The 17,585-nt window shown below is 36.3% G+C and overlaps 2 protein-coding genes across 2 annotated transcripts; both read right to left on the bottom strand.

Annotated features, from left to right (window-relative positions):
- Positions 1-2,398: 2,398 nt before the first annotated feature.
- Positions 2,399-4,654, bottom strand: LOC133297904 (uncharacterized). The gene is made up of 6 exons (XM_061497143.1): positions 4,592-4,654; positions 4,365-4,473; positions 3,334-3,709; positions 2,739-3,219; positions 2,608-2,645; positions 2,399-2,522 (listed from the first exon to the last, which is right to left on the bottom strand). Exons 1-6 carry the CDS (start codon positions 4,638-4,640, stop codon positions 2,478-2,480), a joined length of 1,098 nt encoding a protein of 365 aa, XP_061353127.1. The 5' UTR covers positions 4,641-4,654; the 3' UTR covers positions 2,399-2,477.
- A 5,329-nt stretch (positions 4,655-9,983) lies between these two features.
- On the bottom strand, positions 9,984-12,271 carry LOC133297897 (uncharacterized). Its single transcript, XM_061497125.1, has 3 exons — positions 12,129-12,271; positions 11,487-11,934; positions 9,984-11,432 (listed from the first exon to the last, which is right to left on the bottom strand). Exons 1-3 carry the CDS (start codon positions 12,269-12,271, stop codon positions 9,984-9,986), a joined length of 2,040 nt encoding a protein of 679 aa, XP_061353109.1.
- Between the last annotated feature and the right edge of the window lie 5,314 nt (positions 12,272-17,585).

Below are 17,585 nucleotides of genomic sequence, written 5' to 3'. Positions count from 1 at the left end.
AATCTTAGCAGAACGAGTTTTCTGTTGAGATCAGGATCACTTAGGCACAGCAAACTAGTATAAGTTGTATAACTGTAAACACGCAATTTCGACAACATTGTGCATAACCGGAGGGCCATATTCCAAAGCTTTCTCTATGGCATCAGCATTCTATTGTATTGGAAAGCTTGGAAGACATTTTCTTTCGCTATCTTAAATAAAATAACCTTTTAGAATAGTTTTTTTTAATTGATTTACTGCTCTATTTAGAGGTGAGCATGTTATAATTATTTTCTAAAAGGTAAATTATTCTTCCTTGGCAGTCATTGCTTTGTGATCCGAATCCAAATTCTCCTGCAAACTCAGAAGCAGCTCGAATGTTTAGTGAGAACAAGCGGGAGTACAATCGAAGAGTGAGGGAAATTGTGGAGCAGAGTTGGACAGCCGATTAAGTTCATCCTCATATGTATATGGGTCAACTTTAGTCTATCTGAAGCTTTGAAGGCATGAATTAATTAGGTTGCAGTGACACCTGTAAGAATCATCCTGTAAGAATCATTGTGCAAACTTATCAAGTTTATATTCCTTGCTGATATGAATGATAGAATCATCTTTAATTTATTGTTGTTTTTGTATTCCACGTTTCAGTTAATGTAAAATAGAATTGTATGTCAATTTACTCTGCAATTTGGATTGTTGTCGAAATGACATGGTTCAATACGAAAGTTGTAGTTTGCTAAATTGGTTATGATCATAAGGATTTATTAAAATTAGCTTGAATTGGGTGTACATCAGATGGTTACCCTGTTTTCCCCCTTTGATCATGTTTTCAACCATCCATTGTGATTGTTTTCAAAGGCCTACTTGAGTTTGATACCCTAATTTACAAGCTGCAACACCACATAGTGAACAAATTTTGCGTGTCATATTATTTAATGACAATAGAAAAAACTGTCGGGGTACATTGGACAATCCTATGATGAAAAGATTCGGATAACATGTAAATCGAGGAGGGTTGATGTGAAATGGTAGGTCTGGTCCATTGAGATCAAGCTAAAAACTAGATTTGAGAAAGGAAGTGGGTCAGAATTAAAATCATGGTTGATACCATGGTGATCGGACCAAATATATTATGGGTTGAAGTGTATTGGGCTAAATTACACGTAATTACTTTCTTATCACTGAAGTTATGTCATAGGGCGGTTTCATGCGCGATGATGGTATCGCGCTCTATCATGCACGATGGAAGCCATCGCGCCCCACGCTATGCCTTGTGATTTTGGGCCTTTATTCTATATATTTGGGTCCTTGATAGGCCTATCATATTTTATCCAGATCACATGTTAGTTAAAATCTCGATTTAAAGTTGCATTTTTACGGTTTAACAATTTTTTTTAATCGAAACAATTTTATCAAAATTTCAAATGCTTTTATATTTTTACGATTTTTTATGATTTTTTTTTTATGTTAGGATTTTATGTTTTACGATTTGTTATTCTCCTTCCGGTTTTAGATAAAATTCAGATTTTAACTATTATGGTTGATGCTACGCAAGCTACAAGCTTTGATATTTTTTTTATTTGTTTTAAGAAAATTTTAAATACCATACAGTGAGATAGAGAAACATATTCACTTAAATTTTAAATCGCAAAACATATTTTTTAATACATATTGATGTCATTTATAATTTTTTTTAATTCATGTGACATTAATATTTATCAAGTCTGTCTCTTTTTTCGCCACATAAGTGCGTGTCAAATTTCTGTGACATTACTCTGTTTTGGAAAATTTAACATCTTTATTAAAAATTTATTGAGATTCTTAAAACCACCAAACGAGGAAACATGTTTAACTCTATATGCAACACAATCTCAAAAGAGCTTCTCTTAATTGGGAGATTAAGTTTTCTTACGTAATTTTATCCAAATTGATTGGTGGCAATGTCATTGAATTATAACCCCAGACAAAGCTTACCTGGAACATGAAGAATTCAAAGTCTTTAAGTCGCCACTTCACACCAAAAAAATTAAATATAGCATGTCATGTAACAGTGATACGCCGGTGACCGTAATGTTATAGCATATATAATGCCAAAGCTTCAATTTGACCATATGAAGTTTGATATAAATTCGCATTGCAAATGAAAAAATAGATTTCACATAAATTTATGACAAAAAATAGTTAATACGAAAAAAGAAAAGACAGTTTTATATCAAAGAAATTTCTTGGCTTCACAAATATCATAAAATCATCCATGTAGACACAAACCATAAGATTAAATACAGTTTGGTTTGATTGGCAACTGTATAATAATAGGACGCAAACGCAAATTGTATTTAGTGACCAAACAAGAAGAAATGCAGCCTTTACAGCAGACACTAAAAAACAATTTTGATCTGAACACTTATACAGAAAGCAAGCTACACATAGAGAGAACACCCAAGACAAACTTCAACTTTAAGAATCACAAATATCCAGAAATGCAAACTCGAGATTCTTCACACGATTTCTGTGATGGTGATCTCTTCAGTGGTCTGAGAGTCCTACAAGAGAGGAGCAGCAAACCATCAATCACATACTTTACTGCATCAATTTCATAAAAACTAAATTTTTTAGTAAGCTGTTTACCATGTTTTCTTTGTTTCCCTTAGGGGTGCTAACCGGAACTGTGAGCAGAAAAAGATCATAATTAGTGTGTTAGACTTAACAAATTACAAATATATCATACAAGAGATTTTGCTGCACACTTGGTCACTTGCCTTCTTTAACAGCAGATTTCTTTCCATGCTTCTTTACAGTGCCCTTTTCCTTACTAGTTTCTTGCTTGCTTGGCTTCTCAAGTTTTTTCACTGACCTACGATTCCCACTGTGTAAAGCAGGCCTTGGAGTTGTGGAGTTAGTGCTGGAACTTCCCCTTATCCTGGATCCAGGATTACCCTTTTGACTAGTCTCCTCCTTGGTTGACTCTGTTGCAGGTGTGAGTTGTTGAGTAGAATCAATGTTTAAGCACTTGGGTTTCAATTTTCTAATCCCCATGGTAGAAGAAGAGCTATTCACATCATCATCAGAAGATCTAGTTCCCTCTTCTGGCACCTGTGAAATAGTTTCAGACACCTGCAACTGCTCTGTGTTTTCTGAAATATTATACCTTTCAAACAATTCTTTCACAGGTTCTTCAAGGTCAGCAAGCTGATGTCTGCTCACATAAGATTTTAGCCCTTCTTGCATTGACCGTAGAGGCTATGGTTGATATTAAAAGAAAAAGAAAGTTCAATAAATGAGCAAAAAAACAAATAAAGATATTATATATTGCACATAAGTGAGTTTGTCATAAAAAATGTGGTTGTGTTGTACCTCACATCCAGCCTCCAAAGCTAATTTGAAGAATCCAAGTGAAATTGAGTGTTTGGAAGCAGATTCAGAAAGCTTGATCTGGTTTAACCAATAGGAAGCTGAAATTAGAAGATTTGACTTGATTCGGATGGATGATGATGTCTTCTTGGAAATTTCAGAAATGGGTGTTGTTTTGCTTCTGCTTTGACCAATATTAGTCCTCCCAGTTCTAGTCTCGGAGATTGGGGTAATGTTCCCAGCCACCTTGGGGCCAGGAGTGGCTGATGCTTTTGAAGGAATGGAGAACCTTCTTGGTGGTTTAGCACTACCAGACTTGTCCTTGCCAGAGAAATCAATAACACCCACACTTTTACTTACACTTGAAGCATTTCTCCCCCTGAAAATAAAAAATGCAACCTTTCTAAGATACTCACTACTTCAATTTGACCCCAAAACAAAAAACAAAAAACAAAAAAATCACTCGTTCCGTTCCACTCCCCATTAAGCCGGACAAGTAAGGATAGGGATGAGGGCGAGATTCGAATCAAAAAAACAAAAACAAAAAAGAAAATACTGTTTTTCAGGTTGCCTTAGGATGACAGTTCTAACACCAAAGCGATTAAGAAGTTGTGACACTTATTCGCAGGTTCTTAAAATTATTTATATATCTCATTTAACATGATTAAATTAAGTGAAATGCTCTTGGCAATCTATAAAAATTAACAATTACTTCTTTTTTTTTCAATTTCTATCCTAGCGCGTTTTGTCGTGGTCTCTGATACCTCTGATACGAAGATCCACTCTTGGGAACGGTTTAAAGCTTTAATTCTGGACCTGACCCGAATCGGATTAGTTTGGAAACAAGGAACATATTGGAATATTTTCAAAAAAGAAAAGAAAAGAAAGATCTATTTCCAATTTAAACAAACAATTTATGTTGTGGAAACTAATTCGTAGGACGATCGCGGCGGTTCCTAAAAAAACATAACCGCTTCCCGATGATGAAACCGAACATAGCCAACTTTAGAATATTCCAATTCATGTATAAGAACCTGATTGATGCAGAAGAATTAGAACAATTGGGTGTATCAGATTTCTCTTCCTTGGATTTAGTGGCAGAACGAAGCCCGTATCTCTGAAGCTTGGGTCTTGCGGAGTTCCCTGAACAGTAACGCAAGAAAACACAAACAAAACAGAACCCATTTAAATTGTTATTATTGTTGTTGTATTCTATATCGTTACATAGACATATACATTAAAACAGAGAGTGAGGGTGTACCAGAAGAAGAAGCAGCAGCAGAGAGTTGTTCCTTGACGGGTTCTTCCATATCTGATTCTGAATTCTGAATTCTGAATTTTGAGTATTACTATGATGTCGTGTCTTGTGGTTTTATAATACTAAGGTTTATTTTGGTATGGTTTTGTTTTGGGGCGGGAAAAACTTAAAATTTGGAACGTTGATCTTGACGTGTTTCAAATAAACGGAGAGTGATGATGAAGCCACCGAATTCATAGGATTAATTATTTAGATTTACTGAATTTTGTGCATTTATAAATCAAATCAAAGCGTTAATGAAAATGATGGAGTACACACTATTACTAGCTGTTTTGTTGGGCCAAGGTGGACCCATACTGGGCCCAAGTAGCAGGCTCCCTCTCTAAATTATTCGAATTTCAAATTTTAAAATTATGACATAAAGATATGGAGCCGTTTTTATTTTGTAAATAACTGCTTTGCCGTTAGTTGGAAATTGGGATATACCCATGGATCAATACTTATATATCAACATTTTTTTTTTGGTAAGTTATATATCAACATTTTAATTACACTACGAGCCCCATAAAATTAGATGCATTGGTGGACCATGTTATATAAGGTATTTCATGAAATAATTCATTACATAGTTTACATGAGTCCTAATGTTATTAGTTGGAGGCGGTTGGGTTGGTTATGGAGTTCTCTGGCTTCATGAATAGTAGGGCACTGTGGTTCTTGAATTTATGGGAAACATGATTCAATTCAAGGTAGTTAATATTTTGATTTATCACTATGATTTTATGTTTTTATAATTTTTTTTTCATCAAAATAGTTTTACTAATATTTCAAATGTTTTTATGTTTTTATAATTTTACGTTACAATTTTACGTTTTGTGATTTTTTATCCCTTTCCAATTTTACATAAAATTTCAATTTTAACTATCTTGATTCAATCATTTGCTTCGGGCTTGTAGGTAAGTACATGCAGAGTTATTAATACTTTATGATTCTCCATACTAGTATACTATATAGTTTTTATGAGTTTAGACATTGTGCAATGTTGGGGTAGAATAATGTTATTTACCCAACTTCAACCACGGCTACATGGGTTTAAAATTATTATGAAGTTTAGATGGAACTTAGAAGAGTAGCTGTGCACCGTTTTGTATAGGGGTGTGTAAAAAAAACTGGTTCACTTGCTCTGCCCTTGATCTGACTTTGACTTGACTCATAAATACCTATTTTTTTTGAACTGGTTTAAATACTGACCCACTTTTATTTGGGACAGTTCTAGACCTGACTTGTTTTATAATGACCCATTGATCCAAAATTTGACTCATACCCATTATGTGAAAAAAAAGAAAAAGAAAATCACAATTACATTAAAAGAAAAGTTTTAACGTAAAACAATTACATCAAAAATTTTTACGGAAAATATTTCCATCAAAAGTTTTCACAAAAAATTTGTGACTAAAAATATTTCTGTAAAAAAATTTGACGAAATTTTTTTTTTTGTCAAATTTTTTCACAGAATCTAAATTTCGTCAAAATATTTCGCAAAAAATCAAATTCATAAAAAATTTCGATGAAACACATTTTCGTAGAAATTTTTTGAGGAAAAAAAATTTCCTCAAAATTCTTTACAGAATTCAAATTTCGGCGAAAGTTTTCGACGGAAACATTTTCGTTAAACTTTTTGACAAAATTTTTTTTCGGCGAAACACATTTCCAACGAAAATTTTCGTCAAGTTTTTTCATAAAAAATATTTCCATCAAAATTTTGACGGAAAAAATATTATGTCAAAAATTCTTTAGAGAATCTAAATTTCGTCGAAAGTTTCGAATGAAACATTTCCCTCAAAATAATTTTCATCGAAATTTTCGTCAGAACACATTCCCATCGAAATTTTGAACGAAAAACATTCTGTCTAAATTTTTGACTGAATTATTTTTTTGTTTAAAACATTTGATGAAGGAAATCATTTTCGTCAAAACTTTTGACGAAAACTAAATTCGGATAGAAAATTTATTTTTGTAAAAGTTTTCATTAGAGAAAAAATTTCGTCGCTTTTCGACAAAAAGTATTCCGACGAAAAAATAATTTTGAGACGAAATTTTTGTCATTTGCAACATAAAAATTTCGACGAAATTTTGTGATGAAACCAAGTCAAAAACGGGTCAGGTCAGATTTGACCCATTTCAGAAACCAAGTCATTCCTTCTTCAGAAACCAAGTCAGGTCAGATCCGATCGGGTTCTGAACTACAAAATACCAAACTACAAAGCAGGTCGAGTCAGACCTGACTTGGATCACATGAAAGAGGGTCGAGTCAAAATACATGACCTATAAAAATCAAGTTGGGTCGAGTCGACACAAAAACCTGACCTGACCTGACCCATGCACAGCCCTAGTTTTGTAGTTAGTTATGTTCTGGTGGTTTGTGTTCATTGTCCTTGAGGAGAGTTTGTGATAGGGAAAACCTATCTCTTGCACAGTTAAAGAAGAAAGGAAGAAGGAAGAGACTTCGAGAATCAGAGATGAGAAAAAGAAAGTTTATTCACGACAATATGATTCAATACCCATCTGGGCTACACCAATCTGATTTATACATCTCCTATTTCTAGTAGTCTGTTATGATTACACGTGTTCTCCCCTAACTAACTTTCCTAGCAATTACTAGCTTACCCCCACCGCATACACTTAGTCACATGTGAACCTTTTTGGTCTCCTTATTTCTCTTCTTGCTCTGCCTTCAGCAAGACTAGTAACATTTGTATTCATTTCCTTCTCATTTGTCTGTTGTCCTTCAATTCCACTCTCAGCTGCTTGTTCTCCCTCTAGTCTTCGTGTTTCATTCATATCAATACCCACCCCATTAAAACTAACCTTGTCCTCAAGGTTAAAATGTGGATACTGTCTGCGAAAGTCATTGAAATCCTCCCAAGTTTCTACATCCTGAGGTACTCCATGCCAACGTACCTTAAGCTCCACTTGCTGTTGGTCACCCACTGCAATCCTTCTACTGTCAACAATTGCTTGTGGTTCTAATACAGGTAGACCATTAGTGAATACTTCTGGTAACGGAAAAGAGGTGATAGTGTTGTCTCCTTTGTATGGTTTGAGAAGGGAAACATGAAATGTATGGTGTATCTTCGCATGTATTGGTAAGTCCAATTTATAAGCAACCTGACCAATTCGTTTGAGTATTGCAAATGGACCAAAATACCTTTTGCACAATTTGTTGTTCACCCTTTCTGCTAGTGAGGATTGTCGATAGGGTTGTAGGTGGACCCAAACTAAGTCTCCAACATTGAAGTGAGCCTCTCTTCTCTTGCGATCAACATTTGCTTTCATAGACTTCTGAGCCTGAAGTAAATTCTCTTGCAACTGTTGTAAAATAGCCTGTCTATCTAGTAGAGTAGTGTCAACTTCTGCTAAGCTGGTAGGAGAAGAAACATAGTTGAGAATAGAGGGTGGATCTCGACCAAAAACAGCCTTAAAGGGTGTCATTCCAGCTGAAGAATGGTATGATGTATTATAACAATACTCAGCCCAATGTAATATCTTTGACCACCTCTTAGGAAAATCTGCAACAAAGCAACGCAAATACTGTTCTAAGACTCGATTAACAACTTCGGATTGACCATCCGATTGAGGATGGTAGGCTGTAGTTCTCCTCAACTGTGTGCCACTTTGCTCAAATAATTCGACCCAAAATCGGCTAAGAAAGATAGAATCTCTGTCAGTGATAATTGATTTGGGAAGGCCATGGATTTACATACCATAATGGCAAAAAGATTGGCCACTGTAGTTGCTGTGTATTTTTGTGGTAAAGGACCAAAGTGTGCTTGCTTGGATAATCGGTCAACAACCACAAGAATAGTGGTAAAACCATGTGAAACCGGTAAGCCCACTATAAAGTCCATTGATAAATCCTCCCAAATGTTGATAGGAATGGGAATTGGTTGGAGCAAACCCGCAGGTGCTTGGGTCTGGTATTTAACTTGTTGACAAACTAAGCAAGAATGAACAAAATTCTTGACAGCAGTGTGCCAATTGGGCCAAAAGAAACTGGCAGATACTCTGGCCAATGTTTTCTGAATCCCTGTGTGACCACTCATGAAAGTGGAGTGACTCTCTTGTAACACTTGATGAACTAAAGGAGAAGAAGGATCTAATAAGAGCTTCCCTTTATAAAACAGCAAACCATCATGTACCTTATAGTGCAAAGCAGTAGTAGGATCAGCAGTAATGCGTTGATATAACTGTTGAAAGAAGGGTGAAGACATATTCTCTTGTCTTAAGGTTTCCAACAATTCAACCTGAACAGTGGCAGCTGCCATTAAAGACATGAGAGCAGGACATCGAGATAAAGCATCTGCAGCTTGATTCTCCTTACCAGGCTTATAGACAATGGAATACTCAAACCCCAAGAGCTTGGTCAAGTAATATTGTTGTTCAGGTGTCTGTATCACTTGATCTAAAAGACTCCTCAAGCTTTTCTGATCAGTTCTTATGAGAAATCTCCTGCCTAACAAGTATTGCCTCCATTTCTTTACAGCCTCTGTAATGGCATAGAGCTCCCTAACGTATGCAGAGGCCTTCTGCATCCTCAAGGCTAATTTCTTACTGAAATAGGAGATAGGATGTTCTTGTTGAAGCAAGACTGCACCCACTGCTAAGTCAGAAGCATCTGTTTCAACAGTAAAGTCTTGAGTGAAATCAGGCAAAACTAAGACAGGTGCTGTTGTCATGGCCACTTTTAGATTGTCAAAAGCTTGTTGAGCTACAACACTCCAAAGGAAGGAATCCTTTTTTAACAGTTCAGTGAGGGATGTGGCAATAGCTGCATAATTACGAATGAATCTTCTATAGTAGCCCGTTAATCCTAAAAAACCTCTAAGTTCCTTAAGGTTCTTTGGAATAGGCCAATCTAGCATAACCTGGATTTTGGTATGATCCATCCTTATGCCATCTGCAGATACCACATGGCCTAGATAATCCACCTCCTTTTGTGCAAAGGAACACTTACTTCTTTTGATAAAGAACTGATGTTGTTGTAGAGTAGAAAGGACAATTCGGATCTGTTGCAAGTGAAGCTCCATTGTGGGACTGTATATTAAAATATCATCAAAGAAAACAGCCACAAATTTGCGAAGATAAGGTTGCAAAATAAGATTCATAGTTGCTTGAAATGTAGATGGAGCATTGGTTAAGCCAAAAGGCATTACCAAAAACTCATAGTGACCTTGATGCGTACGGAAGGTTGTCTTGTGCACATCATGAGGATGAACCCGAAGTTGGTGATAACCAGCCCGCAAATCCAACTTGGAGAAGTACTGTGAGCCCCCTAACTCATCCATTAGCTCATCCGTGGTTGGAATGGGAAAGCGGTCTTTGATGGTGATGTTATTTAAAGCTCTGTAGTCAATGCAAAAGCGCCAAGTCCCATCTTTTTTTTAACTAGAAGTACAGGAGAAGAGAAAGGGCTGGTACTGAGCCTTATGAAACCAGAATCAAGCATGTGTTGTACCTGTTTTTCAATCTCAGCCTTTTGATAGTGTGGGTACCTATAGGGCCTCACATTAATTGGAGAAGCATGTGGTTGTAGGTGAATCTCATGGTCTAACAGCCTGTGAGGTGGGAGTGCTGTAGGCTCCTTGAATAACCCCTCAAATTCAGAAAGTAAGAGTGTAACTTCAGGACGGTGTGCAGGTGGTGGGTCTATTGTAACCGAATCCAACAGTGTGAGTTGAAACATAGAGGCAACCTGATCATGATGTTGTAATCTTCGAAACTGATTCAAAGATATAGGACCTGTATGCTTATCTCCTTGTAACTTGATTGACTCTCCTGCCCAAACAAACTCCATAGTAAGTTTGCTATAATCGAGCACCACTGGACCCAGAATTTGGAGCCATTGGACACCCAAGACCATGTCAGCACCTTGAATTGGGAGAACATAGAAGTCCACTAGGAAAACGTGCTGCTGTATTTGAACAGGTACAACTTGACAAAATCCCTCACATTTGAGAGTCTGGCCATTCCCAACCATGACATCAAAATGCTGATCAGAAGACATAGGTAAGTTGAGAGCTGCTACCACTTTTGGTTGTAAGAAATTGTGTGTGCTGCCACCATCCACCAACAAACTCATTTCGGATTTGCCAATATGGCTATTGAATCTAAGTGTTTGAGGGACCATAATGCCTGACAGGGCATGAAGGCTAATTTGTGGTGTCACAGAGTCAGGGCAATCAGGAGGAGTGCTCATCATGGAATTGTTGTCTTCTGGTATGATATCATCAGAAGAGTGGGAGAATTCTTCATCCGGTACAATCAAAATATGGACAGAGGCTTTACACTTATGACCAAAGAAGTATTTATCACCACAAGTAAAACAAAGATTTTTGTCTCTTCGTTCTTGTATTTGGCTCTGGGAAAGTTTGTGAGTATATGGTTTCGGTGGATAAGATGCAGTAGTAGGGGTAGTGGTTTTTTGTGGAAATGTAGGTGGTACAGTTTTTGGGGTTGGTAAGAGTGGAGGGTATGGGGAATGCAATTTAGGTGGATAGGGAGAGAACGGTTTAGGGGTGACCTCTTTGAGGGACAACTTTGCTTCTTGTATTTTAGCCAAAGAGATTGCACGAGTCATTGAAGAAGGTTGAAATGAAGCAACTTCTTGTTGAATAATAGGTTTCAATCCTGATACAAAACAACTGAGTAAAAACGATTCAGATAAGCCATGGACCTTATTGGATAGTGTCTCAAAAGCTTCCTGATATTCCAAAACTGAGCCATTCTGCATGAGCTTGGACAATTGTCCTTGGTAATCCTCTAATTCGGATGGGCCAAAACGCACCTGTAGTGCTTAAAGAAAGGAATCCCAAGATGCAACAGTGGTGTTCTTGCGTACCCATTGGTACCAAGCCAGAGCCTTTCCATCAAAATAAATTGGAGCAATACGAAGCTTCTGATCTTCGTGTATGCTGTAAAATTCGAAGAATTGTTCGATTTTGAAGATCCACCCCTGTGGATCGCAGGAACCATCAAACTTGGGTACTTTGAGACGAACATTACGGGCTGCGTGATTATCTTTCAGGGAACTGTGATTGGATGTCGTACCTGATGTTGCTGTGTAATCTCGATGATTATCAAAGATTGCATCAAGCTTGCATGCAATTTCCTGAAATTTTTTTGTCATTTGCTCCTTCAAAACCTCGATTTCAGCTTGTGTGTGGTCCAATCTGTCATCGAATGTGCGGGTTCTAGTTTCAGGGGCCATGTTCAGCTCGATGAAAGCGCCAATTGATAAGGAAAACCTATCTCTTGCACAGTTAAAGAAGAAAGGAAGAAGGAAGAGACTTCGAGAATCAGAGATGAGAAAAAGAAAGTTTATTCACGACAATATGATTCAATACCCATCTGGGCTACACCAATCTGATTTATACATCTCCTATTTCTAGTAGTCTGTTATGATTACACGTGTTCTCCCCTAACTAACTTTCCTAGCAATTACTAGCTTACCCCCACCGCATACACTTAGTCACATGTGAACCTTTTGGGTCTCCTTAGTTCTCTTCTTGCTCTGCCTTCAGCAAGACTAGTAACATTTGTATTCATTTCCTTCTCATTTGTCTGTTGTCCTTCAATTCCACTCTCAGCTGCTTGTTCTCCCTCTAGTCTTCGTGTTTCATTCATATCAGTTTGTCTTCACTTTCTGACTTCTTGATTGATATATGATATGTTTATTTCAGTATGCGGGCCAACATGTGATCTTGTATGTTATATTGAAATTTTTTGTGTTGCCAATCTCTTCAGGCTGGCCATGGTATTTGTTCTGTCGTACATTGGTGAGTTCAACTGTTTTTGTAATTTGGTCTCAACATGTTACTCCGGTTTCTTTGATTAAGTTGTCTATTTTAAATTCAGATTGCAACATCTTCCTTTTTAGTACATTGCATCAACTTAGCCCTTTTTAGTACATTACATCAACTTAGCCCTTTATTTTAATAATTGTTTGTTGGAAAACATCTCTTCTGGATCTGGAATTGAATCGTATGTGGATGATTTATGTGTTTACACTTATCCTCTAGCAATTTCGGGAATGAATTGCAATACACACTCACCTTAAGGTTTTGGAACTTTGAACCAATGATTTTTGGAATCAGATCTTACATAAGAATATGTAAGGTAGGATTCTAAGAGATTATATTAAGTTTCATACGAATCTGGACTTATAGGATTGAAAATTGGAGTAACGGATCGTTGTTGTTGTGCAACGCTAGAGTGCAGAGATGTTATGGCATCAGTTAGGGGAACGTTCTAACCAACCTTTCCTCACTAGATTTTTCATTTTTTTAGTGATAGTATGATTTAATTTTAACTTTATAACTTTGCCTTCGTCTGTTTTGGAAATCCAAAAACACTTAAGTTTGTTGTTCTTTATTTCTCTTGCTTTTATGTTACAACAATTTAATGATTTGATACTTGATTATTAAAAATTAACCACAATCTTTACTCTTTTATCTTCTAACTTTCTCTGTAGTAATGATAATCTGGACTCATTAAGCCTAATAATACTTGTAACACGTGTATATTCACTATAGTGTTTATTATAATTTTAATTTAATTATTTCTTAAAGGATTTGGATCATTAGGCTATCTCAGCAAAAATGATCCCAAATGAGATTAACAATATTTTTAAACCATCACAACTCTTCTAACCTTTTATATAAAATAGAGGAAGATTATACTTACTATCAACTAAGTATACCACTTCTTATCATCATTTTTATAAGTATTAGATAGTGGTGACTAAAACATAATGGAAAGAAAAAGTTGAGAGCGAGAGAGAGTGAAGAAGATGATGGGAAAGAGAGAAAAAAATTTATATCAAATGACAACCGTTGATTTGATTTTATTCGATTGTTACAAGAGAGATAGTAAGAGGTGATAAACTTAGTAGGTGGTAAGTATAATCTCTCTCACAAAATAAATTGTTTTTTGATTTTTTTAAATTTAATAATTAAGAAAATAATATGTTTGTTATTATTTTTATTTTAAACACTTTATTTTATTTTGAATTTTTTAAAACTAATTTGATACGGGTTTGAAAATTTCAAATCATCATACTATGGTAGCCAAAATGATCCTAAAAAAGCATGGAGTTAACATGATGTACAACTGAATTAACCCTTTTATTGTTAAGGGAAAGAAATCTAAATATTTTCATATATATATATATATGGCTTAATATTTTTCATATTATAGGAGATAAAATTATCTTTTACATACACATAAAACCAAAGCACGAGAACAAATAGATTGGCTGCCATCTTTTAACGAAAATAAGAGATGATGGGTAGGCTGAATTTAAAAATGGATTTGGTCAACATTCAACAAATAAAAGCGAGCAAATGTGAAAACAAAGTTATTTGTGACTCGATTATATTGAATTTTTTTAACTATATAAAATTATTCATACAGTTATTAAAAAAAAAGATAGTGACAAACATTAAAGCAGGCATATTGAAAACAAAGTTATTTGTGAAAGAACAGAGGCCAGTGATAAACCTTTGGTTTACCATGTTTTAGGGCTTAATAATGCAAGAAATACATAGTCAATTGCATGAAATTAGGGTTTTATAGCGAAAAAGCATGAAAGTTGGATGTTGAGCTAACATATTATGTTATTGCTTGTTTTGAAGGTAAATTGACACAAAAAGTACTTAAACGAAGTAAAGGACTTAAAAGAGAAAGTTGAAGATCAAAAGAAGTCAATTGATGTAACTTACAAGCATTTTGAAGACTAATTGAGCGCTTTATAGCGCGCTTAAGCGCACTAATGAAGCAAAATAGCCAAAATCCACTGGATGAGCGTGTTCAAGCGTCCTTAATCGCGCTAACAAGGCAAAAATGGCCAATTTCCACTGGAGGAGCGCGCTCAGGCTCTCTACAGCATGCTCAAGTGTAAGAACCTGCACCGTTAAATTAGGGAATTAATTAATTAATTATGAGAAAATAGGAAATAATTCCATAATTGACCCTAATAATTATGAGAAGGCTTAAATAATTATGGTAAGTGATTAATAATGCTGAAAGTTGCTTTTCGGACGAAAAGTGCAAATACCGATTCTGCCTCACAGTATAAATGCGTACCGATGAAGTATTCCGGAAAAATATAATAAGTGTATGAATATTCCTAGAATAATATATAGGAATAGTAAAACAAGTTTCAAGTCGAAATAATGAGAACTGGTGCCAGAACCGATATTGGCTATGTAAAAGCACGTACCGGAAAGGTGCTGCGAAAAATAAAATAAAAATATGACAAATCTTAGAAAAATGAGTAGGTTCATAATCCTAAGTTTGGGATTAAAATGCTAAGCGTAGTTATTAGCACTAATACAGTGCGATTAAGACGTAGGTGGCCTATATAAGGCCTTGACACATAATCCTAGGTCATTGTTTAATGCCTTCTATGTGGAAAAACCTTCAGCTGAGCAGCCTCCACTGTTTCATTGCTTTCTCTTCTCCATTTTGAGGCCAAGGAGCCTCTTTTCTCCTTGAAACTTTCACCAAAACACCATTGTTGAGTGAGAGTTGGCCTTGTGAGGGTGTTGGGTGCTCTATAACCTAGAGTGAGCTTCTGAGTTGAAGTGTTGGAGGGGCTGTTTTCCTTGTTGGTGGAGTAGGAGCCTTTGCCTTAGCTTTTTGAGCTTCAAGTGGTGACCTTTGTGAAGAAAGGGCCAACCTTGATACCCATTTTCGTTCATCTTGGTGTCAACATCATAGGAGCTGAAGGGAGAGCTCCAAGAGCACCTCCTTGTCATGATCCAAGCTTGGGTAAGCTTCACCAACCTTGATCATGAGTTTCCTTAGTTAAAATTGAATCCTTGATGCATGTAACAAACTAAAGCTAATAACTTGAGGTTGGGTAAGGTTAAACACACCTAAAAATGCATGTTTAAGCTTCTGGAATCGCTAAAAGAGCAACCTTTGGGAAGGATATCTCGAGAAATGCAGAACTGCATTTTGTCGCGAAATATCCGGATATGGGGTTTGTAGATATTCGGATATGGATATCCGGATATGGCCCCGACATATATCCGGATATTCTGGGGTTTTCGTGAAGAGTAATTGTACTGTTCATACAGAACTGAGTTATGGTTTTGTGGACCCTGGATTGGTTAATGTGGACTTTTGTATTAATTAATCTAAGTCAGAATCTAAGTAATTCAGGGCTTATGGCTTTGTGAGAAGCCTAAAGACATGAAACGTAAAGGTAGGCATTGTCTTTATGTCATATTCTTGTAGAGTATGATTATTGATATGATTGTTGGTCTAAAACAGATTGTGATCTTACTGTTTGTGGACTTTGAGCTTGTATGGACTCTTGGCTTGGATAGTTAGCTTGCAAGGTAAGATTTCGTGTCCTCGGTTTAGCCATTGTTGGTTCCACCATACCCCATGAGGGAATGGTTTTATGCATGATGTGTTTTCATGTTTGATGGTTGAAATGATTGTGAACTGTTAAGTGCAAGGGCCTTATAATATGCATATGTTGTTCCATCTAGACGGTAAGCCTGAGTATGTGGCGTCATACAATATGGTGATTCTGTGGGTGGGTGCAAGTGGCATCTTGCACTGATGTGGGTAATAGACGTATATAAATCCTGCATTTCTCTGGCCAGTAGAATAGTTGACACACATGACATGATTATCTGTTGCATTGCACTGATTTGGAACTTATATTGTTAAACTGCTTTTAGAACTTATATTGCACATGTAAGTGAGCTTGGGGTGGAGAAATCCTTGAGGACCCCTTGCCTTACTGAGATTTCTGTTTAGAGATCTCACCCCACGTTTGGGGCGCTTATTTCAGGTTCAGGTAATCCAGGGTTGAGACCTCTAGCGGCAGGAGGCCGGAGCTGAGTTAGATATTGCTGCTTATTTTGTTATGATAGGATGTTGGCATGTTTTCTGCTATCTTTATGATTATGTTGTTATTGTTGAGACTTTGTTGGGCTTGTTGCCTTATTTGGTGAGCATGAGGGTTGTCCATGCCACATTGATTGACTATATCTTATATTTGTATTTGAGTTGTATAAACTATCAGGATCGGTCCGGTCTACGTGTTGTAGTTCCGTGACTAGAGACCCATTTTCAGTTATTTAATTAATGAGGTATTTTAGTTAGTTGTTTAATTGCAATTTACATATAGGCAATGTTTTGAAGAAGGAACTAAGTAATCAACTTGGTTAATATTAATGACGTCATAATTGAACAGAAAAAGATATTCTGCATTTTTAATTAAGCATGGCTTAATACGATGACATGTTAACAAACCGAGTATACACGGGGTGTTACACCAAGCGCGCTAGGGTGAGCAAATTTCCCATCGAGGAGTGTGCTCAAGAACTCTCTAGCGCGCTCTGGCCGAAGGATTCAGATATTCAGCACGTTGTTGCACTGCGCTTAAGCGCGCTACACGATCCAGATCCAAGCCCAGAATCAGGATTCACTTAGGGCACAAATTCTGTTGCTATAAAAAGGGATTTGTTCATTAATTAAGTTTTTGAGAGTTTTTGACAATTGAGAGTGAGGGATCCGAAATTAAGGGAGAGAAATAGTTTTCATGCTTTTGAGCGTTTGGAGGAAAATGATTTCCGAATGCATGGGAAGAATCGAAGATTCAACTACCATCACATCAATAGAGTCTTGGGATTCTTCATTATTCTTTTGTGTTCTTGATTTCAATATGCTAGGCTAGATTATTATGTAGTTAGCAGCAGATGGACCCCATTTGATCCTTTATCTAATGAATTAAATTGTCTCTTAAATTCTTCTCTTTTCTTATTGAATGAATTTATATGTTTTTAATGCTTTCTATGAGTTTGCTCCTTGTAGAATGATTTAGGGGGATTGTATGACAATAGGGATGTTGGTGCATGAACCTCAATTTGATAAATTCATCGTAATCCTTGTGATCTAGGGATAGACATAGGGTAAT

This window comes from Gastrolobium bilobum, unplaced genomic scaffold, assembly GCF_033153095.1.
Source record: "Gastrolobium bilobum isolate Gb01-03AN ecotype WA unplaced genomic scaffold, APGP_CSIRO_Gbil_v1 utg3829, whole genome shotgun sequence".
NCBI classification, from domain to species: domain Eukaryota; kingdom Viridiplantae; phylum Streptophyta; class Magnoliopsida; order Fabales; family Fabaceae; genus Gastrolobium; species Gastrolobium bilobum.
The sequence above is the reverse complement of the archived record's forward strand: the minus strand, read 5'-3'. Positions and strand labels throughout refer to the sequence as shown.